This window comes from Rhodamnia argentea, chromosome 9 (genome assembly GCF_020921035.1).
Source record: "Rhodamnia argentea isolate NSW1041297 chromosome 9, ASM2092103v1, whole genome shotgun sequence".
Classification (NCBI taxonomy): domain Eukaryota; kingdom Viridiplantae; phylum Streptophyta; class Magnoliopsida; order Myrtales; family Myrtaceae; genus Rhodamnia; species Rhodamnia argentea.
In genome coordinates this window covers 5,835,809-5,860,838 of record NC_063158.1, presented here as the reverse complement: position 1 = coordinate 5,860,838, position 25,030 = coordinate 5,835,809, and the positions used below count along the sequence as shown (strand labels likewise).

At 39.4% G+C, this 25,030-nt stretch overlaps 3 protein-coding genes across 5 annotated transcripts; 1 reads left to right on the top strand and 2 right to left on the bottom strand.

Moving 5' to 3' along the window:
* The first annotated feature begins 5,258 nt into the window (after window positions 1–5,258).
* LOC115748540 (LIM domain-containing protein PLIM2b-like) lies at window positions 5,259–7,112 on the top strand. Its single transcript, XM_030685045.2, has 5 exons — window positions 5,259–5,671; window positions 5,830–5,929; window positions 6,034–6,059; window positions 6,305–6,394; window positions 6,575–7,112. The coding sequence occupies exons 1-5, from the start codon at window positions 5,537–5,539 to the stop codon at window positions 6,839–6,841; spliced, it is 618 nt and encodes a 205-aa protein (XP_030540905.1). The 5' UTR covers window positions 5,259–5,536; the 3' UTR covers window positions 6,842–7,112.
* A 137-nt stretch (window positions 7,113–7,249) lies between these two features.
* Window positions 7,250–12,455, bottom strand: LOC115748537 (putative threonine aspartase). Its single transcript, XM_030685040.2, has 11 exons — window positions 12,235–12,455; window positions 12,047–12,097; window positions 10,611–10,731; window positions 10,393–10,477; window positions 9,651–9,732; window positions 9,413–9,536; window positions 9,210–9,301; window positions 8,971–9,134; window positions 8,448–8,571; window positions 8,255–8,359; window positions 7,250–7,658 (listed from the first exon to the last, which is right to left on the bottom strand). Exons 1-11 carry the CDS (start codon window positions 12,382–12,384, stop codon window positions 7,566–7,568), a joined length of 1,191 nt encoding a protein of 396 aa, XP_030540900.1. The 5' UTR covers window positions 12,385–12,455; the 3' UTR covers window positions 7,250–7,565.
* A 1,527-nt stretch (window positions 12,456–13,982) lies between these two features.
* Window positions 13,983–16,093, bottom strand: LOC115748571 ((+)-neomenthol dehydrogenase-like). 3 transcript variants are annotated; one of them, XM_030685093.2, is made up of 5 exons: window positions 15,827–16,093; window positions 15,503–15,755; window positions 15,328–15,357; window positions 14,914–15,090; window positions 13,983–14,615 (listed from the first exon to the last, which is right to left on the bottom strand). In XM_030685093.2, the coding sequence occupies exons 1-5, from the start codon at window positions 15,844–15,846 to the stop codon at window positions 14,238–14,240; spliced, it is 858 nt and encodes a 285-aa protein (XP_030540953.1). In that variant the 5' UTR covers window positions 15,847–16,093; the 3' UTR covers window positions 13,983–14,237. The 3 variants fall into 3 exon arrangements, with proteins under 3 accessions (XP_030540953.1, XP_030540952.1, XP_030540954.1); XM_030685092.2 differs by having other exon boundaries at window positions 15,304–15,357; window positions 15,827–16,082; XM_030685094.2 differs by lacking the exon at window positions 15,328–15,357 and having other exon boundaries at window positions 15,827–16,089.
* Between the last annotated feature and the right edge of the window lie 8,937 nt (window positions 16,094–25,030).

Here is a 25,030-nt window from a genome sequence, read left to right as displayed (position 1 = left end):
GTGTTTTTCTTTTTGGTCGAAAATTTAACGCAATAGATGACTTCCAATGAGGTCAAGTTTACTCGAGAACTAGTATCTAGTAAAGCTGAACTCGAACTTCCCAATGCTTAAGTGGCTCATAAATCTTAATCCATGCTTATAATGTGTATTCCCACAGATAAATAAAATTCTTATGCACGAAATGAGGACATGATATTTTTAAACTAGGGAAACTCTAACTTGATTCCGTATTATTTGCGGGAAAGTTATCCAATCAGCTATGAATTTATTGTACGAATGCTATTTTAGTCCTAAACTTTTCACTTTTGTTAATTTAGTCATAATTTTTTGTGTGAAATTTCAACGTAGTTCTCTCGGTCGATTTTCAGTGAAAACTGCGGACATGATAGTTCAATTATCTCCTATCGTCCTTCATGGCATACCGCCACATTTTCGAAAAAAAAATTAGTTGAAATGACCGCATTGAAACTTCATGCAAAGTGTTAGGACTAAATTGGCAAAAGTAGAAAGTTTATGACTGAATTAGCATCTGTGCAATAAGTTAAGAATCACTTCGTCAATCTCCCTTATAATTAGAATTCTCCTTAATTAAAAAAGAAGAAGAAGAGTGAATTCCAGCTTGAAAGTATCATCTTCAGTTAATGCTTGAGTTTGAGAAAGTTCAAATGAAGAATTCTGTTTAATTGGGTGCGTTCGATAACCTAATTAAGTACGTTTGATAACTTTTTTTTGTATGATTAAGGGCTGAAGCCAAATATAAAAATTTAAAGTCGTAAATCTACCATCCCTATTTTATTACACAATAAAACATGAAATAAATTTATAGGAGATAATGAAAGGAATCTAATATCGAAGCGCTCATCGATTCAAGATTAACAAGTCAGTCCGCAAAGCGATTTTCTTCTTGAAAATTATGTTGCACTTGAAACTCAAAGTAAGAGCGCAACATTCTTCTAATATCTTTAAGCAAAATAGGGCCATCATTATCAATTATAAGTTCTGACTAACAATATCATGTCTTTAGAGTCCATCTCAATGATGATAATTTATGAAAACCAAGTTATTTTGTGAAGTTGAGTCCCAATCACAAACCCCAAAGTTCTGCTTGTGTCGATGAATATGTTAATACCAATGGGGCAAAACCACCAAGCCAAATTTTGCTTTGCGGATGATATGCGGTGTTGATGACGAAGGCTCGAGAGAGGGTAATAATCAGTTTATTTCGCAAAAATTGAATGATCTGAAAAATATTTACTAAAAAAATGGTTATTTGTATTACTTGAAATAATTAGCCAATAATTTATCTGTGAACTATGGAAATATTTTTTTCAGTCATTTATTTTTATAAGCGATTCAAGTGATCCTTTAATATAAATTTAAGTAATATTTAATGGATTAATTTTTAATTGAAGCAACTTATTTCCGATTGAGAATGATTACACTTTTAATGGCCAAAAAGTACACTCTTGAGTCCCGTGAGTATCATTGATTTGTTCAATTTGATCCCATGCTTTCTTTTGTACACTCAATTCATTTAATTTATACGGTTTGTGTAATCAAGCTTTTCCATTAATTAACAGTGCTATTTTGCTAATGTGCTGAAGTGACGTTTATTAACTCGATTGCGCAAAAATAAAAAATAAAAAATAAAAAATAAAAAATATAGAGGATTAAATTGATCAAATCAAAATGCGATTAATCTTACCAAAAAGCTTCCGTCAAAAGCCATATGTCTGTATACAAAATCATAATTTGCTGGGGATATTTGGATCAAGCTTATCAGGCCAGGGATACTCATGCTTCCTCTACCCTTGTTTACTTCTGCGAAAACGCAGTAAACCGGTGTTGTTTCCTAGAACCACTGAGAAAGTTTAGACCAATACTTGTAAGAACCTCTTGATGAACTTCTAAGCATATCAGTAGCAGAGAGCTCCTTGGCAGCATTATCCGAACATGAACCAAATTCAAAGCCCTGAAAGTTGCCTCACCGTTGTCGTCCGCCATTTCTTCCAAGTTAAGACAAGGAGTTCATCGACCTATTTAAAGAACGATGGAGCTCGATTCACCAAGAGTTCGGCCCTGCATTTGCATCGTCATAAGTGGATTTGGCGCATGAAGGAAGAGCTCATTGGTCCTTATGCTGTAACCAGCTCCAGTTAAAATCGAAAACGAGACCCGATACAGTTTGAATTGAAGCCTATTCTAGATGAACATCATTCTCTGCTCCTGTCAATTAGGCTTCACACTATGGAAGCACCTTAGTAGAAACACAAGTTTGACATCAAAAAAGGAAAAGAAAAAAAAGCAGGAATGTCCTGAATGTGGCTCCTAGCCGAACGCACTTAAAAGTTTAGCTTCCCAGATGGACATAGCTGCCTTAGATCGAACCGGTACTATCTGAAGCATGCGACGCAACAATCACGATGAGAAAAAGATGGGCTATCAATCCCAAAGTTCAATAGCAAACTCCTCAAATGGGAAAAGGAGAGTAAGAAGACGGCATGCCAAGTTCTCACGACATAAAAAAAAACCCAGAAACAGAGATCTCATGGCAAAAACTCATGAGCAAAGCATCAATGAACAATCTGCTCCAACTTCCCAAAGTGCATGAAATGATGTGAATGGGCACTCATAAGGATAAGGTAACACAGTATTTGTATTTGGGGCATCTAAAAAGAATGCCACAACGGATAATGACTCCGAACCAGTGATTGGAAAACGCGCCTAACCTGGGATTCTTGACAGATAAATCTCCTTCCTTGATGCTTCACAGTACTGGTTTTGGTGTGTTGCATCTTCCTTTTTCCTTTTTCTTTTTCCCTTTTTTTTTTTTCTGTTTTCCTTCATCCTTTTTCCCCTTTCTTTTTTCCTTTCTTTTTCTCTCTGGCCGCCATCCGGCCTCAGCCTCCGCCGGCCTCAGGCGAGGGAAACAAAAAAGGAAAAAGGAAAAAAGAAAAAAGGAAAAGAAACACAGAAAAAAGAAATAAGTGAAAATTAAATAAATAATTTCATAGTAGTAATAATTGTCTACATCGGTGCCGGTGGTATCACATAGGACGTTCACCTTGGTGATTTCTGGCCGATAAAACTAAATTAGTAAAAGGTGAAAATGTTTTAGGGATAAATCGGTAATCTTAAAAAGTTTAGAACTGAATTGACAAAAACGCAAAAAGTTTAAGATTTTTCCGACAGCTTTCCCAATTATATATTCATCTTTTCATCTAAGTTCTTAACGAAAATGAAATAAAAACCATAATACTTTTATTTGACCTTTTTGTTATGGAAATTGCCTTTTTAGTAGCTACATTCATCAAATAACAAGAAGTCAGCACTTAATCTAATTATTTATATTTACATAAAAACCATAATCCTTTTTCTTTCTTTTTCTTGATAGATATTTTTTCTTTTATCGACCAAAAAAATCTAATTATTTGTATTTTCGTTTCTATTTGGTTTATTAGTTTTCTTTTATCGACCAAGAAGTCAGCATTTTTTTCATTTTTTTAATTTTTTTTTAATTTTTTTTCTTTTTCTTTTTGTTTTCTTCTCCACTTTCCTTCGGCTGGTTGCCGATCTGGTGATCGGCTAGAGCAGGCGAGGGTGAGGTTGGCCTCTCCCATGCTGAGCCTCGCCATCGTCGCCCGGCATCGTCGCAGGGGCTTCCGAAGAAGCCGCAGTTGTTGGAGTAGAGGCGCAGAGCTTGGCACCGGTGCTCTTCTGCCATTTTTTTCTCGAGCCTGTCAACATCGAGACCTCAAGCTCGCCCAGCCATTGATCCACGGGTCTTGCTTTGCGAGGACCGTCGAGATTTCTTCTATTGATCGAACTTTTACCGAGCCATATTTTTTGAAGAAATAATTCTTGCTTTGAAGTACATGTATTTCTCAACAATTTCATTTGATTTCTATAGTTATTGACATGATGGCGGTGCCCCTGCGATGACGACCTCGCAGCCCTCACCAGCTCTAGCCGGTTGGCGGAGGAAAGTGGAGAAGAAAACTAAAATAAAAAAGGAAACAAAAAATTAAAATATTATTAAAAATTATCCACGTCAGTATGAACGCCTACATCGATACGGGTCAACGTCTACGTTAGTGCCGATTGGTCAAAATTGGTCGGAAGAACCGAATTGACACAAATGCGAAATGTTTAGTACTGAATTGATATAATTATAATATGTTTAGAACTTTTCTGGTAATTTTTCCGTTTATCTCAAAAGTAGGCTTATGGCTTTTCCTGGCAAATTTTTTTAAGGCAAAACTGCGGTAGAAGTCCTTACCTTTTTTCCATTTTTCAATCTTTTCCCCCACCTTATTAGGTCATCAATGATAAGGCCTCCATCTTTTAAAGTCCTATCAAGTCTATCAATAAGATTATATACCAACCAAAACCATTATTTAATTTCCTTTTTTTTTATCCTACTAAGGTCATAATTTCTTTAAAAAAAAAAATCTAATCTTTTAATTTTTAATTTGAAAAAATAATACAAAATATGGCATGACATAAAGCCAAAAAATCACACAAAGTACAAGAATTAAAAATTGAAACACAATCAAAATTTAGAAAGAAACCTAACGAAATATTTTCTCTCAGAAATGGTGCTAAATGGTTTGTGATAGTTTTGAAACAGATTTGAAATGTTGCATCTATTTTTGATAGGATTAGAAGGTCGGAATATACATGAAAACCATTCGAGAAACTCTCAATAGCTTCATTTTTAAGATCGCATTGTGGACAGTTCCCAATCATCGGTGGATTGCATTGATTAGGGAAAGGGTTAAATTAAAGAAAACGGGATTCAAGATGCAAGTCCAATAAAAAAGAAGTTTTGTTAGGAGAAGAGCAGCGGGCGGCGAATAGGTGGTGGAGAGATGGCTGCGGGATGTCTTTGGTGTCGTCGCCGTCACCGGAGGTGGCGACTAGACTGTTCATGATGGGGAAAGAGGGTGAGGCATTGAAGGAGGAGCTGGCATATTTACTACCCAATCGATTCATTTAGTAATCTCTTAACTAGTTCAAGAAATGCAACCTACAAAATCAATTTCGTCTACACCTGACACTCTGGATCGATTTACATATGAGGTCATTGACTTATGAATCACCTCCGAGTCAAAAACATTTTGGACAAAGACAGAAACCTAAATTGCCAAGTGAAATTGGCTGGCCTCAGCTCAATGTCTACTTTTGAAAAGGTCAAACACGCATGCCCTCTTTTCATTCCCCTACCCTGGCAATGTATATGCATTCTGAGGAGGATCGTCCATTTTTAGCTCACAGCATGGACATCCATTCAAGTGTCCAAGAAAGCTGGAATGCCGTTTCCCACCATTCCAAGGAAAGGGGAAGACCCATTATAATGTGTGATCCGTTGAAGTTTTTTCACACAAATCCAAGACTTTTTGTCCAATCTGACTTGTCTGAGGTGGGGTAGCAAGAAAAGGGTTTGATAGTTTTTCTTGCTGAATTTTCTTTGACCCTCGCCGGACGATCAGATACAAAGCACGGATTTTTCAATCTGCTCAAGGAAACGGGAAAGATGGCCTTCACTGGAACCGTGGATAAATGTAAGGTTTGCGACAAGACTGTTCATGTTGTCGATATGATGACTCTTGAAGGCATTCCCTATCACAAAACCTGCTTCAGATGCAGCCACTGCAATGGGACACTTGTGGTATGTTATGTTTCTGCATTTTTCTGGATGCTAATGTTATGTGCATCACCTTCCATTTTGGGTTCTCAATGTGAAGGAAAGATTTTCGGAATTGGCTTTTACGTGACAAAGCAATACTTTTCATATCAAAACCTGTACTGATGCACATTGCTTGGTAGATGAGCAACTATTCCTCAATGGATGGTGTTCTCTACTGTAAGACACATTTTGAGCAACTCTTCAAGGAATCCGGCGACTTCAGGAAGAATTTCCAATCAGGTACATTTTCCGTGCCGTATTCTGCTCTTTAGTGGTGGTTTCACCAGATCTCGAACTAACTATTCTTCTCTTGACAATATCTTGCCTATGATATGCTGCGGCAGCCAAGTCTGACAAGCCAAATGAGCTGGTAAACTTCGTCACCGATCTTAGCATGCTCTTTTGAGAATTTCTTTTTGTCATCATAAAATTATCTCTGACCTCAAACGCGTCATCCTTTGGATTTAATCCTGGACGAAGTCCACTGTTTTGAATCCTTGGGATGGTTGAGGTTATGTCTAATTCAGGCAATCAAAAGCATCATTCATAGTGCCCCTTTCTATGTTGTTGTCTTTTACCTGATTTTTAGGGGCTAACCCTAACAACCTGTTACAGACAAGAACCCCCAGCAAGCTTTCTTCCTTGTTCAGTGGAACCCTAGACAAGTGTTCCACCTGCAACAAAACCGTTTACCCCTTGGAAAAGGTTCGTAAAGCTTTTCTCCATTTGGCAATCAGAATTTATCGGTCCTAGAGGTTTCATGTGTTTCATGGCGTTGTTGTGATTGTATGCTAGTGCCTGTGTTGATACAAGACTGTTTCCGAGGACCATTTGGATCGGGGTAGAGCTTTCAGTTACGTCCTGATGGTTTGTTACTGTACATAGGTGACGATGGAGGGAGAGTGTTACCACAAGACATGCTTCAGATGCGCGCATGGAGGATGCCCCTTGACACACTCCTCTTATGCTGCCCTCGATGGAGTTCTCTACTGCCGACACCATTTCGCGCGGCTGTTCATGGAGAAGGGCGACTACAAGCATGTGCTCGACTCTGCCACGCACAGGAGAAATGCCTCCTCTGGCTCCTCTGGTACCCCACCGCCCGAGCCTGCCGAGCTGGTGACAGAAGCTAACAATGAGATGCAAGAATAGTCTTGCCGTCTGCGTAGCGCTCCTTGATAGTTTTCTGCAACTTGGTTAGCTGGTCATCTGTTTTCGGTTTTTTTGGGGGGCGAAAGATTGAAATTTCTTGTATGATTGTTCCAAGTTTGATTCTTCCTGTGTTTGCTTCATTGTATTATGCTCAAATTATGATCTCATAAGCCGATTTCCTCATCCTGAAGCCGATTAGTCCCTATCTATGTCCTCTTCTCTTTTCTTGTCTTCATCTCGAGGACTATATAATCTTGTGGAGGCAATTTTAACGCAGTATATTTTCACTTAGACGCGGATAAAGGAAAAATTCTTGTAAGATTCACCCAATCAAGAGAAGAAATAACATGCATAAGGGTAATTAAATGACAAGCAATCCAAAAGCATCACGCTTCCTACATAAAAAACTTCAACAGCAATCATCATTAGTATTTCAATTTCTTATTGCTATGATACATTGGAGTTAATCCTCCTTGAATATTTAATTGATGTGATCCTCCTTATCCCTTATTGCCACATCAAAACTCCAGTAATCCCTAAGGCTTCTCTTTATCCTTTTGTTTATTCTGGAAAACTCAGTTGTTGCAAGGAATAGACTCCGAGACATGCTAGGTATTCATAATTTGATAGGTAGATAAATCATGACCATAGTATACAAATCTTTCATCTCTCTGGCGCTTGAAGTTATTCTGGATGCGAGTGCTTGTCACGTAAGCATGAGCAATCACAGCACTTCGTGTGTAGAAAGATCAATCCGAGCTTCAAAATGATCAATCCTAGTTATCTTCTGCTGTTTTGTACTCCTAAGGATTGAAACCTGAAAGACACAGAGAGCAAATGTTAGAACAACGATAGGCGATAACAAAAGTATCATCCAAGAGGTAGAAGAAATCACCATGGGCTTTACCAATAGCCATTAGGTTATCTGAAAAGCATGCATTGGCCAAAATCCCATAACACTAAAGCCAGACAAACCATTTCAGAACAGGCCTCTTTGCATCAAGAAATTAAAGCAAAGACTATCACATGAATTATGGATCACCGACAACCCTAGACACTCCAGGCTTCAGGCTCAAAGCCGTAAGGCTACACCATTAAATTCTAAATTCTAGCCACGGCATCATCCTCTAACAGAAAAAGGAGTTGATGGTCACGCGCACTTTGTTTTCTTGATCAGGCATTCAGAATGCCTTATATCATACTACAACCTTTTAACATTGCTAAGAATCTAAACTGCATGTCAACATCGTGATCTCGGACAGTGCAAGTTCACTAAAATTGAATTTTGCAGGCTTTATTCAATAGAAACAAGCTGTGCATTGTCTTTCTGGGTAGTAATGAAAGAATAACAAGCCATTCCTAAAGAATTATTAAAGATAAAAACCAAAGATCCAGACTTTAATCTTGTGATACCTTCGGCCGTTCCATTGAGCTTCCAAAGTATCCAATACCAAACGACGATGAAGAGAAAGCAGCAGCAATCTCTACGGCCCTCAGCTTCGGTAAAGATCCTGGTACCTAGAATAATTACAATGACAAAAAATTAGAAATTAATGCCAAGATAATCTCTACGATGGAACTGGCACAAAGTTTAACTCGTCCGTACTGGCATAGAAGCATCAGCTTGTACTGATAAAATACCGGCAGTTCCATCAATACCATGTTGACTGCTCTCCTGGAGTATGGAACGTATAACTTTCATGCAAGCAGAGGCAGGACCTGCCTGTGAACTACGCCATAAAAACAGTTATTTACATGAGCTGGTCTATAGTAACATTAAGCCTCCACCAGCAAGCAGAAGCAAAAGCTATCTACCAAAGAATGTGATAATCGGGAGAGAAATCTTCACTAGGAAGTTATCACAATTTTCAAAGGGCATACTTTCTTCAATTCATTTTCATCTATCAGTATGGTGAAGGAAGGCACATCATTATTCTATGATGGCCATGTAATTATTAAGTCAAATTATACAGCCCCAAACATTGCTTTCAAAAAGTTGATCAGATTAACAAAAGGAGCATCACATACTTGCCCAAAAACAGAACACCATAACTGCAGTTACATAAATTCTTTCGTGTCTCGTAAAGAAACAGCCTCGTTGATAGATATTTGAATAGGATAAATCATACATTGATGATGAGACGCAGCACTCACGAGCTGCAAAACCCTTCATTAATAACTCCCCTGCACCAGAGACACAACTGCCAGCAATAAAAGGAGCCCCAAATGGACCCTTTGAAGATGCCCAACAACCCGCGCCGTACATTGCAGCCAATCCGACACGGCCACTAATCTGTCATTCTTACAGGAATCAGTATCATGACGACAATTATGGTGACTTAAAGTGTTTTCAAAATAGACCAATTACCTTCAATGCAATACCACCACTTGAAGCGCCAGATGCTATGTGTCCTTCATTGTCGATGCAAATAACTCCAACAGTGTCCATGATGATATCGTCTTTGTCAATAAGAAGATATAGCACAACAGTTAGTCTAGTCTGTCTAGAAATGCATACTTAGTCTAGTCCGTCTAGAAATGCATACTTTTTAGCCTCTTAGGGACACATACCTAACACATCAACTGGCTCTTGGAGCATAGGTTGCTCGGTAATGGTCTTTTTCTCAGCTTTAGCATCATTAACCATTTCTTTATATTTCTCCCATTGTGTTTTTGTCCTTTCTGTCACCAGCCACTGTTGGTTTAAATTGTGCATTATGCATAGTTTTAGTTGGCACACTCGAAAAGTATGATTACAGTCAAATACACAATCAACTGATATTAAAAGGAAGAAATCAAGCACCGGGACCTCTTCAGCTTCAGCTACAGTCACAGGCAGAGCAATACCCTTGCCCTTTGCCCATTTGCGAGCACCTTCACCAACCAAAAACCTGTGAGAAGGAAACATAACTCCACAGTGTTACGAAAAAGGGACCTCAAAGGACATTGAGCGATCCAATAGCATACCCACAGCAGACCAATATACAAGTACCAGAAAGCCCTGCTGACACTTTTTCAGCAACTTTTCTCATCATTGATGGCAGTTGCTATGGTAAACTCAATCTACAAGATAAATTTTGAATTCGTACAGCAATTTATTCACTATGCAAAAATAAAATTAAAAAAATCAACACAAGCATTTTGAATAGAAAAGGATGGAACGACATAGATGCCTTATGATCTGGCATACTATTAGAATGGCCTCAAAGTCTTTTGGTTAATCTACAGTAAAGACGGCACAAGTTTGCCAGACTCATAAATATTTTCATTACCACATAGCTTAGAACATAAACGATAGATTTAAAGCGCAATAGACGTCTGGCAGTTTCTCCAGTTTTTACCAAGTTCCATATTTAACAACTAGAAACTAGATATTATGACAGGAGAGAACAGTTACTACTGTTGTTTCAGGGGTAATATTAGAGGTCTGCATCCAGAAATGCCTCAAAATGATTGCTTTCCTCCTTCCATGGGTGATTACTTAGGTTGAGTGGTGGCTGTTGTCCACAACCATTGAAAACCAAAATCAAATGAAGGGAAGTTAATCTTACATGGGATGTAGCCGACCCAATAAAGAGGACTCCAGCATCTGCTCCTTGGCTAGTAAAGTAGCAATCTGAATAGCACTTCGGACACCTAGTCTATAGCAAAGAGATATATCTCAGAAACATCATGAGTATTTTAAAGAGATCTGGTGAAACCGATATACTTTGAAAAGGACCAACTCAATTAGAAATCTGATAAGTAAGAGCAATAGGACAGTGAGTACCAGGCACCGCTCCTACAGCTCCAAATGCCCCAGAAGCACCATCCATTATGCTGGCATCACATTCAACGTGACCATCCTCTGTCAAGTTGGACCCACGTCCCGCATTTGTGATAGGATCATCCTTCAAGTTAAAACAATTACAATTTTATTTTTCAAAGTTTTCATATGAGATAGTCTAAACAAATGAGTATGTCAATGACAAGAATTGCCATTATAGGAGATATGCTTCAGTAACCTATCTTATCGTTCCTAAAATGACAAAGATGGGATTGTTTCAACGACTATCACTTGAAAATGGCCTAATATCCTAAAAAACCTCCAACTTTAGCTCTTGTCTCAATTCTACCTTTTGTTTCATAAAAAAAGTTCAAACTTTAGATGTAGTCCAAATTTTACCCATATTTCTTTTTGTCCCATAAGAAACCCCAAACTTTAGGTCTAGTCTCAACTTTACCCTAAGCTTTCTTTTTTTTAGTCTAAAAAAAACCCTCAACTTTAGGTCCAAGACCTGTTCTACCCTAAACTTTTTTTTCTTTGTTTCATAAAAAAATCCCAGCTTTAGGTCCAGCTTCTATTTTACTCTAATTTTTTTCTCATAAAAGATCACAAATTTTTGTTTGAGTCCTAAATCTGCATCCGTTAACCATCCGTCAAAATCCTCCTTAGTGATTTTACCATCAATTTACGATCTCTTGTGCTTGGGAATGTTCCACCTCTCGCGGTCAGAGAGTTGTTGCTCCGGATGCTTGAATAGCTTGTGCTTGTGAGTTTTTCATTTCTCATTTGTCAACGCGAAATTTTAGAGGGAGGGTCAATGGGGACAGGTTTGTGACAAAGCAAAAATTTGTGGTTTTCATGAGATGAGAAAAAAGTTTAGGATAGATTTGGGACTTGACCTAAATTTGGAGGTTTTTTATGAGACAAAAAGTAGAACTAGGACAAGAGCTAAAGTTGGAGGTTTTGGTATTAGGTCACTTGAAAACATAGTACATCATTGGCTTAGAACCAATATTGTGAGTGCAGATTGGAATGTTAATTTCATTACAGTGCAACTCATCATAAATTTCACAGAATGAAGAGTAACCAAGAATCCGATTCTTTCTTGCCATGGCTATTTCCATGACAGTGCAACTCATCATAAATTTCACAGAATGAAGAGTAACAAAGCATCCGATTCTTTCTTGCCATGACTGTTATGTTTGAAAGAGATGTTTAACTCATCAAAGTTGCTACTTTCTGCTTCAAAATTACCCTCTATCTGTTCTTTACCCTCTTTGGCTTGGAAACAAGTAAATTCTCTTATCAACTCAGCTTTCATCCATTGCATCACAAGTAATTCCCCACGCCACGGAATTCAATCTTTCGAAAGGTAAACAAAAGATGAAATCTTGTGGTAAAGTATTCATTTTTACGCGAGGACTAAAGATGTGCCCTACCTCAAGCACTTGAATGGCAGCTGAAACAGCGTCCAGACATCCACCAGAACCCTACAACCGTGACGCCACACAAGAAATGAAACCGTTAATAAAAGTATCACCTCATCTCTAGGCGCCAAACGATGCAGCATTCAGGAAAAGTACTAACCAAGGAAGTTCAAATAGCTTAATCAATAGAGAAGACAGACCTCGCGGAGAAGAGAAGCGGCAGCGAGGCAGGCGCGTTTCATGGCGAGCCGGAGGGACTTCTCGTTGGAAGGCGAATGATAGCCAGCGCCGACGTGGACTGCGACGAAGAACCTACGCCTTTCAGCCGTCGCGTCGCCGTCGGTCGCCATGGCTGGGACTGCTAGTGCCGCTTGTGCTGCCTCTGCAGTCGAAGACTCTGTTCTTGAAGAAGGCCGGGACCAGAAAAAACTCTTATAGTGCAAAGCCCAACCACGTGGCCCATAAAACTGCCCATAACTTCCATGCTTTTAAGCTCGAAACGACAGTCGTTCGTTCCCTTATCATAAAAAACGAGAACAACTTTTTTTCCCCCCCACATGAGATTCGATCTAACCTGGTTAATGAGCTAACGTTGTAATCCGAGGCTACGAATGAGTTGTATATGAGATTCGAAGGCTACGAATGAGCGAATCCGAGGCTATAAAAAAAAAAAAAAGTTCAGGAAATCGAAGACACAAGCTGGAATGACGAAGATTTCGCGGATTGAAGCTCCAACTCACTGGACATGGAACTTGAATTCGTCAGATTAGAGCTACTGCGCATAAGAGACAGTTTTGACTGTCGCTGTTTTCATGAACGAAACGAATCATGTGAGATGAGTTTTGCCTATGAACCGAATGAAATAATCTATCTCGGAAGACGTAGAATTTTATATTATGGACAAGAGAAATCCTATCCGAATTTACCTCACTCTTCTTCTTAGTGTATATATTTTTTTTATTTGGGTTATCTCCGATTTATTCTTTTCTTGACAGCTACCAAAACCAGAATAGCATAAATCTCAACTTTTATCCGGACGAGCAAACGTAGTGTTTGATCCAAACTAGGAATCCCTTGCCATGCGGTAATAGATGATCACACTGTTTTTGTTCTCCTAGCGTAGAAAACAGCCCATCAATTCAGTGTCGGAACGTTGATCAAATGTTCTTTGACTCTTGAAAGGGACAACAGACTGGAAATGAAGGTAAGCGACTTTCATTGCCCTCGTCTCCACTTCACATTTTCTTGATCATGTCATCTGCAAGCAAAGTGACTGATGTGTTCTGGATTAATTGCAGCAGAAGGTGGTCAGTAAGTTCCCTCTGAACCAGCATGGCGACACCGAGAAGAGCAGGTCTTGGTCCAAAGCCATGCGGATTGCCACAAGAATTCCGGGTAATCCTTTCTTGTTTTTCCTCCTCCACCGGAACGAATCTGAAGTGAGAATTTGCATGTATGATCCAATCTTGACGTTACTGGCGCAATTGCACAAACAGGTTTCTAATTTTTTTTTTTTTTTTTTTTTTCACGTTTCTTCTGGTCTTAGATGTTGAAGCAATTGCTCGGCAAGGTGAACCCAAGGATCCAACTGTTGGTATCCGCCACAGCATCAACCCAGTAACGCTGACGCTTTTGCTTAGGAAAAGATATGCACTGGCAGAATCCAGTCATCGAATATGGGACATTGGCCGGACTATTTCTGGCGACGCCCTGATCATCACACTGGCTCTGGCAGACTGACAGGATAGCATTCATAGTACATTAGATTTTGTGATGTTAATGTTGCTTTTTAGTACTCGTACTTGAATCTCGATGGATCCTACAGCGCAATTATTTTTAAGTCGTCCTACTATTGTTTGTTACATTCTTAAAATAAGGCCTTGAATGAGCGACGGTTTGAAATGAATGCGCCTCTCAGCATATTGCGTATTAGGAGCTAGGATCAAGAAGGAAGGCCATGTCAAATATTGCCAGCTAAAGGAATCACTCACGAGGCAAACAAAATGGAAACTTTGCGCTTTCTAGCTAAGCATCCATTGAACATGACTCACAGTTATCAACATTGTGATCTGAAGACCATAACTCGGATCGTTCTGTCTCCCCAGTTGAGAAAATTAGACTTTCACACATCTGAAAGACACAAAAACAAGACATCGAAAGTATCCGGATTGCCAAATGAGGAAAGAATTGGAGGACCTCTTTATCAGAACGTTGACAATTCACTTCTTATGTAGAAGAGACCTGAAGGACTGCCGTTGGGCAGGAGTGCCAACCTCACTGGGCTTTTGGCACCTTCTTCCACTGTTAAAATGCCGCTGTTGTAGTTTATGTCGGTTTGGACAAAGCCAGGACATACAGAATTGATGCAGAAACTCGGATTTTTCCTTGCAAGGATCCTTGTGAAGGCGTTCAGGGCTGCTTTTGAGATGGCGTTGGCCGAGAGAAACATTGGCCATCCTTTGGCATGTAATGACCCTTCCTTGAAGTCTCTCAGGAATTGGTTCAGGACCTCATCTATTTGCTCTTCTGTTAGGCTTCCAGCATCACTTAATACGCCATTGGCCCATCCATTCCGAATATTCTGAAACAAAAAATAGACGAAGCAGTATCATCTCTGGGAAACTTTGGTCATCAAATGCTATGAATCGATCAGCTGCACTTTCGGTCTTCGCAAACCCGCTAGTATAAGGCAGCTTACTGATGGTTTATCCACGTAAATGTGGCACCATTACACATTGAAGCTTAGTAGATTAGACAGTTTTTCTTGGTCAGTAAATGATGTCCCATGAACGTTAATTGTGGAAAATCGAGACTACAGACAATTTTCCTGGACTGTACGAGGTGTAGAAAACGCTCTTCAAGTAGCCAACCGTTCATACCTCTAGCTTTCCCATGAAGGAGGAAACATTCACAATTCTCGGCGAGTTGGATAACTGCAGGAAAGGCACGAGTGCTTCAGCAGTTCTTTTAGCACCATAGTAATTCGTCGCTATACAATCCACAGCTAAATCATATGTTTCGGTCTTCAGTTTCGTCCAGTGGGTCCTCGCTCCATTCTGCATCAGGAAGAAAAGATCCCTCACAAGTCGGCCAATGTCCGAGACAACAAGAACATGAACTGGTTCTAGGACTAAATAGTCCTAAGTAGACAAGGGTATATTCTATTTTGCTACTGTTGTGTACATTTTTTTTCATTTGTGCATGTTATGTAGCGCTTTTCTTTGCTTATCCTAGAGGATAGGTCACTCAGGTTCATTAAGATTACTTACTGCATACACAGCATCAGTATCTACCCTGACTCCAACAATCCCTGCATTATTCACCTGCACTGACAGTTCAGCTTTCTTATTATTCACTCGGGAGCAAACACATAAGAAATGCACAAAAGAATGAGTCGAACTGTCTAAATTCTGACGTTTCTCCACTACTCAAAGACAGAATGGTGTTGAGGCCGACTTTGGGGCATACCAGGATATCGAGTTTACCAAAATTTGTCCCGACAAAATCGGCCAAAGAAGTTACACTAGCCGGGTCTGTGACATCAAGCTGATGAAAAACCACCAGCTTAGACAACGAGCCATCAAATTCCTTCAGCTTATCCAAAGCCTCGAGACCCCTTTTCTCATCTCTGGATGTTAAAATCACTCTGAGCCCATTAGCAGCCAGCTGCTTCACTGTCTCCAATCCAATCCCTTTGTTTGCTCCTGTCACAACTGCTAACCTGTAACAGCAGAAGAAGAGCAAGTGATGGACATGTGGGGTTGAGCTTGAAGCAGAGTCATGAGTAATTACCTTCTTGCTGTATCTTCCATTGACGATGAGAGGTTGTGTTGAATAGGCAAGGAAATGGAGTTTTCAGTCAAATCCCAAACTGGAAACTTTGCCTAAATGTGGTTATATTGCTGTGAAATCACGAGGATGTATTTGGTCAAAAATGGTAGATTATCTGTCAAAATAGGGAAGATGTGAGGCTGTGCCACGAGTCCTTGGATGTGACTTGGGTACAAAGTCATGTTACCAGCCCTCTGTGTCATTCAGATAGCTCTGTTGTTGCCCTCAATCCAAGTTTTATTCATTGGGAAACTCATTTCCCTTTTACCAGAAGCAAAGTACGTTTCTAGAATCACTTACTAATATAGGAGAAGATAATCGTTTCACGACGGCAGATCGGCAACATCACCTGTGGAATTCCATGTCAATTCGTTGGGGCTCCGACCAAAGTTCGCCGAGAATTCACTGATGTAGCATGAAGCTCGATAGGTAGTCTTCATAGATCTCGATAACATTCGAGCAAAGAAATAAGGAAGAGATTACATTTCTCTCCAAACTAGCTTATCAAAAGATTTCTTCGCTGCTGTGAATAATACAATGCATTCAAAACTCCAAATTAAAACGTCCTTCCACTTGAATCACGTGCCTATTTGTATGAGGGAAGCTGAAATTTTGCAGCTTTATGATGACCATGCTTCTCTCAGCCGAATGAAGAAAGAGGGAACCAAGAAAAATGAAGATTTTGCTGTAAAAGAGCTGTACAATCAAAAGACCCAAGACGGTGGAGGAAGTCTGATGGGCCCATCTGCAGATCCCAATATCAACTCCAAGATTTCATTTTTGTTTTTTCAGGCCTCTAAGGTGAAGAACAAGATCATGGACCCACCATTTTCATGGTTAATTATCTCCAAAATCTTTTCTTGGGGAGAGAAACTGAAACGTGTCAAAAGAACCACCACAGATTGAACAGGCCCCATCACTCTGTGCCTGTGACCTTGGAACCAGATTGGTCAGCTCAGCACCAGCAAAGCTGTTCATTTGCCCTGCTTCGCCTAAGTTGGTGGAAATGGTCCAACATTGGACCTTTCTCATCTTCCATCCTCCTCCTTGCAAAGGGAGATAAAAAATCTGTGCGCTGCTTTCAAAACTTTCTTATAGTTGCACATCTTTTATGGTTGCATAAATACTCCTCAGCCAGATCGCGGAGGTGCGCAACAAGACACTCTATTAGGTAAATATCACGTGCAACTCGCGATGAGAAAGCGATCAACTACCCCATGCACGTGTTACTTTGAACTATGAGATTTAACAGAAATTTTCAACTGGGTGTTTTTGAATCTAGAAACGGGTATTATCCAACAGCAGTTAGGCAATGAGTGATTCCTGAAATTTTCTACTACCTTGTCTGATAAAGTAAAAGATTGCTTTGGTAATGAGCTATGAGTGGATGGTACCCATGTAGGTTGTCACTTGTCACTTGCGGAATAATGTTGTAGCAATTCAATATGGCATTAGTGTAGCAATTCAATATGGCATTAGTGTACCCTATGCACAGTATACAAATTGGCGAAAATAATCATACATAAACAAATTGAGGAAATGATCGCAAAAATGAAGACTATAACAGCAGAACAACTGAAATGAAAGGGAATAGATTCGATACAAACAAATACCGAGGCCTGTGCTAGGCACGGTTTCCTTAAAACAGATTCGCCTCCTCCGGTGTGTGCTTAAGGTCTTGTGAACGTCTGTTTCCCGGGATACAACGGTCGGCAACAAAGAAGGTAGCACAACGCTTCAAAGCTCTCGGCGAACTTGAACCAAACGAGAACGAACACTATCGTAAAAGGTAATGCTGGAATTCAAAGAAATTGAGGAAAAAGTGAAGTCTTTCCGGTCGCAAAAGATAGAATTATAATAGCAAGATGGGGGGCGTTTTGGAAAAATGAATTATAATGGCTGATTAAATCTGCCGTTATAATATTAATTATGTAACAGCAGAATTAATTCAACAGTTGTTACAACATTAATTTGCTAATGAATTATAACGGCTGATTAAGTCTACCGTTATGATATTGATTTCGTAATAGCAATGCCATTAATCTGCCGTTATAATATTAATTTCGACAACCGTTACAAAAAAATTGTAACAATTTGAGTTGGAAAATAAATCGAAAGGCAAAATTGGGCTTTTCGCGAGGCCCACCTCTCGGTCTTGCATTCGTGTACGCAGGTCGTGCGCTCGCGCCCAAGTTTCAGCTCGTTGGGCCTCTGTTGGGGCTCGAGATTTGCACCCCCTGCGCCCGTGCGTGAGGCATAGTATTTGTGTTGTGATAGTTATCACTCAAAAAGAGGGTAACTATTTATAAAGCATTCTAAAGTCTTCTTTCTTTTCAATGTGGGACTAGTATTTTTCCACTTCCCATTTCCAACTCAAGGGTGTTCTTTGAGCATCAATTTCTCATTCATTCACCTTTCAATTTGTCCCATATTTCCAACAATCCCCCACATGAATGAAAATTGTTTTAGTTTTGACTCTGTGATAGTGTTCAACAATTGAAACCTGCATAAGATAGGTAGGTGTTACCCTTTGAACCTTCCCTTATGAAAGTGTATTTACTTTACTAGCTGTCCAGTAGATATGATGTCCTTGAACCGCCCTGCTTTCTTATGTAAATGAACCATACACTTCACATAGGAATCATTCAAACGTCGGTTCGGTTCTCATGATTATGTTTGTTTTGGCCATGAACATCAACCTGGTTACGCAAGAGTTTCTAAAGAATTTAGCCCTAAATAATTCTCCTTTGAAGCGGCCCCACTTCTCTCTCACATAGGTGATTACTAATTTTTTTGAGTAATTTGTTTACTCCACTTAAGAATCATTAAAGCAAAAATTGCTATCCTTTTCCTTACAATATCACCGATATTTTATAGGAATGGTTTTAGGGATAAACCCCACAAGTGACATCACTAAGTTCATATAATTAGGTTGTCCCTTTGAACCTAGATCTTGGGATCTCCAATCAATTAGGTTGGGTTTCCTTTATATCAACTTATTCTTTTATGGGCTTCAGTCCCATTCCTCTTGTCAATTTTTCAACTAACTCTCTATTTAACCTTTTGGTTAGCGGATCCGCAATATTATCCTTTGACTTTACGTAGTCAATAGAGATAATTCCAGTTGAGAGTAGTTGTCTAATGGTATTATGTTTACGACGTATATGTCTAGACTTACTATTATACATGTTACTCTGTGCTCTTCCAATCGCAGATTGATTGTCACAATGTATACAGATTGGTGGCACGGGTTTTTGCCATTTTGGAATATCCTCTAAGAAATGGCGTAGCCATTTAGCCTCTTCACCACATTTATCCAAAGCTATAAATTCAGATTCCATTGTGGATCCGGCTATAACGATTTGTTTATAGGATTTCCAAGATACAGCAGCACTCGCTAATGTGAATACATATCCACTAGTAGATTTTGAGTCTTTTATATCGGATATCCAGTTCACATCACTATATCCTTCTAAAACAGCTGGGTATCCGGTATAATGCGAGCCATGATTCCGAGTATACCGTAAGTACCTAAGTACTCTCACTATTGCTTTCCAGTGATCAGAACTCGGATTGCTCGTATATCTACTCAATCTACTAACCGTATAGGCAATATCCGGTCTAGTACAACTCATTAAGTACATTAGACTTCCAATAACTCTAGAGTACTCTACTTGAGAAATACTCTCTCCTCTATTCTTGGACAGATGAAGATTATTGTCTAATGGTGTTCTAGCAATACCGTAATCATTCATGTTGAATTTTCCAAGAATCTTGTCCACATAGTGTGATCGGTTTAAAATAAGACCTTCTGACGTTCTTATGATTTTAATTCCTAAAATCACGTCGGCAAGTCCCATATCTTTCATGTCAAATCTTAAATTCAACATATTCTTGGTAGATTTGATTGTTTTGTCATCACTACCAATAATGAGTATGTCATCTACGTAAAGACACAAAATGACATAGCCATTTTCTGTCTCTTTAGTGTAGACACATTTATCACATTCATTAATCTTAAATCCATTAGTAATCATTGCATAATCAAACTTTTCATGCCACTGCTTTGGCGCTCGTTTTAGGCCATACAATGATTTCACCAATTTACGGACTTTCCTTTCTTGTCCTGGAACTATAAAACCCTCGGGTTGTTCCGTGTAGATTTCTTCATCCAAATCACCATTTAGCAAAGCTGTTTTTACATCCATTTGATGTACTTCTATATTTCGCAATGCTGCAATTGCAAGTATCATCCCGATGGAGTTTATTCTCGTCACTGGAGAATAAGTATCAAAGTAATCTAAGCCTTCTCGTTGTCCGTATCCTTTGATTACAAGTCCGGCTTTATACTTATCAATGGAGCCATCTGGTTTCATTTTCCTTTTAAAGATCCATTTAGACCCTAAAGGTTTACAACTAGGAGGAAGATCCACTAACTCCCAAGTATGATTCTGCAAAATAGAATCAACTTCACTTTTTATTGCTTCTTTCCATAGAGGTCCCTTAGAAGAATTCATAGCTTCTGCATAGTTTAATGGTTCATTTTCTAACAAATAAGTTAGAAAATCATTTCCAAATGATTTTTCCACTCTTGCTCTTTTGCCACGTCCGGGCTCTAGTTCATGATCTGAATCATGACTTTTTCCATTCATAGTTTCATTCGTTCGTTTAGACGAACTTGATCCATCATTGGATTTGCAAGGAAATACATCTTCCAAGAATGATGCATTCCTAGATTCCATGATCGTATTCTTGTGTATATCTGAAATTTTCGATTCATGTACAAGAAATTGATATGCATTATCATTACGTGCATAGCCTATAAAGATACAGTCCATCGTTTTAGGACCAATCTTTATTTTTTTTGGTGTTGGAACAACCACTTTTGCAAGACACCCCCACACTCGTAAGTATTTGTAGGATGGTCTCCTACCTTTCCATAACTCATAAGGGGTTTTATCCTCTTTCTTTCGAGGTACCTTATTTAAAAGGTAATTGCTTGACAAAATAGCTTTACCCCACATATTTTGAGGTAAACCCGAACTCGGTAATAACGCATTCATCATTTCTTTCAATGTGCGATTTTTACGTTCAGCAACACCATTTGATTGAGGTGAATAAGGCGCAGTTACTTTATGTATAATTCCGTGTTGTGCACAGAATTCACCAATTGGTACTTCATACTCACCACCTCTATCACTTCTTAATCTTTTAATTTTCTTGTTAAGTTGATTTTCAACTTCATTCTTATATAGAACAAATTTCTCTAAGGCTTCATCTTTGCTTTTAAGCAAATACACATAGCAGTATTTCGTTCTATCATCGATAAAAGTAATAAAGTATTTATTACCACCTCTTGTTTGCATGAATTTCAAATTGCAAACATCACTATGAATTAATTCAAGGGGTTCGGTGTTTCTTTCAATTGTTTGAAATGATGATCTGGTTAATTTTGCCTCAACACAAATTTCACATTTATGTTTTGAATCAATTTGGAATGAGGGTATATGTTCCAAGTTAATTAATCTACGCAATGTATCATAATTAACGTGTCCTAGTCTACCATGCTATAAATTGGAAGACTCAATCAAATAAATGGAAGACTTATTATCTTTATTGATAATTGTCATTACATTGAGCTTAAAAAGCCTATCAATTACATATCCCTTCCCCACATACATTCCAGATTTAGACAAAATAACTTTGTCCGACTCGAACACCATACGAAATCCATGCTTGTTCAACGGCGACCCAGAAACTAGGTTCTTTCGAATTTCCCGCACATATAAGACATTGTTCAGAGTGAGCTCTTTTCCGGATGTCATCTTTAGCGGTTCCTTCCATCGGCCTTTGACAGCAGAAGAGGCAGAGTTTCCCATGAAAACTTTCTCCCTAATAATTGGTTCGAAAGTTGTGAACAAGTCCTTATTGGAGCATACGTGCCTAGTGGCACCCGTGTCAATCCACCACTCCTTCGGATTGGACCCAACTAAGTTCACTTCATAAACCATTGTAGAAAGGTTTATGTTTGACACGTCTCGAGCCATGTCATTCATCATATTTGTCTCATAATTCTTCTTCTTTGGAAGTCTACAATCCACAGATCTATGACCCATCTTGCTACGGTTGAAGCACTTTCCTTGAAACTTGTTCTTGGAAACTCCTCCTTTTGGTCCAAACTTTGGCTTGGCAATCTTCTTGTTCTTGGGGCTATGCCTATGCTCCACAACATTTGCTTTAGCCGTAGTAGGATTGAACTCTCTGCGTTCGGAACCTCTGTTATCTTCTTCGATTCGAAGTCTAACAATCAGCTCCTCTAGGTTCATTTCCTTTCGCTTGTGCTTGAGGTAGTTCTTAAAATCCTTCCACCCGGGAGGTAGCTTCTCAATAATAGAAGCTACTTGGAAGGTTTCACTCAAGATCATGCCTTCAGCCTGAATCTCATGCAAGATCACTTGAATTTCTTGCACTTGACTGATCACGATCTTAGAATCCACCATCTTATAATCAAGGAATCGACCGACAACAAATTTCTTTGCTCCGACATCCTCTGTTTTATATTTCCGATCCAAGGATTCCCATAACTCCTTTGCTGTTTTTATTGCACAATTAGACAATGTACAACGAGTCATGTAAATCGTTCATGACATAGTTCCTACATAGGAAGTCAGAGTGCTTCCCGGTCTCAACAGCGTTGAAGGCTTGCTTATCCGTTTGTCCCTCGGATAGCTTAGGAGCTTCCTTAGTCAAGAATCTCGCAAGATTCAAGGTTGTTAAGTAAAACATCATCTTTTACTGCCACCTTTTAAAGTTCGATCCGTTGAACTTTTCAGGTTTCTCACCATGGTGGACAAAAACCGCAGCAGGGGCAGAGGATGATCCAGGCAGTTGGACAGCTAAGGTAGAGACAGTGCTTTGGTTGATGTTGTCGGCGAGCACATCAACAACTTCGTTTCCAGTAGCCATTTGAATTTCAAGTACGAGTCGAGATCGAAATCTGTTTTAAGATTGTAGCAATTCAATATGGCATTAGTGTACGCTATGCACAATATACAAATTGGCGAAAATAATCATACATAAACAAATTGAGGAAATGATCGCAAAAATGAAGACTATAGCAGCAGAACAACTGAAATGAAAGGGAATAGATTCGATACAAACAAATACCGAGGCCTGTGCTAGGCACGGTTTCCTTAAAATAGATTCGCCCCCTTTGGTGTGTGCTTAAGGTCTCGTGAACGTCTGTTTTCCAAGATACAACGGTCGACAAGAAAGAAGGTAGCACAACGCTTCAAAGCTCTCGGCGAACTTGAACCAAACAAGAACGAACACTATCGTAAAAGGTAATGCTGGAATTCAAAGAAATCAAGGAAAAAGTGAAGTCTTTCCGATCGCAAAAGATAGAATTATAACAGCGAGATGGGGGGCGTTTCGGAAAAATGAATTATAACGGCTGATTAAATCTGCCGTTATAATATTAATTATGTAACAACAGAATTAATTCAACGGTTGTTACAACATTAATTTGCTAATGAATTATAACGGCTGATTAAGTCTGCCGTTATGATATTGATTTCGTAACGGCAATGCCATTAATCTGCCGTTATAATATTAATTTCGGCAACCGTTACAAAAAAATTGTAACAATTTGAGTTGGAAAATAAATCGAAAGGCAAAATTGGGCTTTTCGCGAGGCCCACCTCTCGGTCTTGTATTCGTGTACGCAGGTCGTGCGCTCGCGCCCAAGTTTCAGCTCGTTGGGCCTCCGTCGGGGCCTGGGATTTGCATCCCCTGCGCCCGTGCGCGAGGCATAGTACTTGTGTTGTGACAGTTACCACTCAAAAAGAGGGTAACTATCTATAAAGCACTCTAAAGTCTTCTTTCTTTTCAATGTGGGACTAGTGTTTTTCCACTTCCCACTTCCAACTCAAGGGTGTTCTTTGAGCATCAATTTCTCATTCATTCACCCTTCAATTTGTCCCATATTTCCAACAAATGTATGTAACGTTCTTCTTTTCATTTTCACACCACACAATTTGGTATTTTATGCATCAATCTAATGATTATTTGACGAAGCCGGAAGCTTTGACATTGTTGTTACTGTTTTAGTAGGAAATCATATAACTTACCGAGAGACTCGGTTTCAAATATTGTAAACCAAGGCTCGCTTTTCTTAGTAACTTTTTTGTTTTAGCTGCGAAATTGTCCAAAAAACCCTAAACATGTTTTACAACGGTCAATTCAGTTATAAACCTTTTAGTTGTGTCAATTTAGTACTAAATTTATTGTGAGATGGCCAATTCAGTTTTAAGCTTGATATTTTAGTGCGCGTCGAGAACTCATGACACTCGCCTTGTTTTTTTTTTTTTTTTTTTTTAATTTTCATAGCAGAACCCCATATTTCTTCTAGAGAATTTCCTAATTTTGCTCCCATTTTAATAAAATTCCGGCTAGAAGCATACAGGTACCATAATGTGCCTCTCCATGGGTGTATGGTAACCATTAGAGGGGGCCATTTGGGCCCGGAACCGGCCCGTTGATCGGGCCCACGGTTCCAACCCGAAACCGGCCCGGAACCGGCGGTTCCGGGCCGGTTCGGAACCGCGAAAAAAAAAAAAAAGGCCCCGAGGGCGGAGAGCCGTTGGGGTCTCGGCCCCCGGGCCCGCACTACCCCCCCTCCCCCCCCTCTCCTCTCTTCTTTGGGCCGTTGCTTTATAATTAAAAAAAAAGAATTAAAAATAATTCTTGCCTATAAATACATATGCTTCCCCTTTCATTTTTGTCACAAATTCTCCGAACAATCTCTCGAATTCTCTCTGAAATCCTCTCAAATTGCTCAAATTCTCCCAATTCTCTCAATCCCGACTCAATTCTCTCAATCGGATTTCCGATCAATTCTCTCAAAAATGGCAAGTGGAAGCAGAAATACCGACATGGGCAAGATGATTATGGGAGATTCCGAGTATCCCATTCCCGAATATGATCCTCGTGAGTATGCAAGTTGGGAAGACGACGACGATAATATCAACTATGTCCCGATTCCGAACGTCGAGCACATCCCAACACAAGAAAGTCTTCATCCTCCCACCGGTGTCGAAGAAACGTCAACGGCAAATGAGCCGGAACGGAAGGGCCGAGATAATATATCGGACTTGTGGCTACACT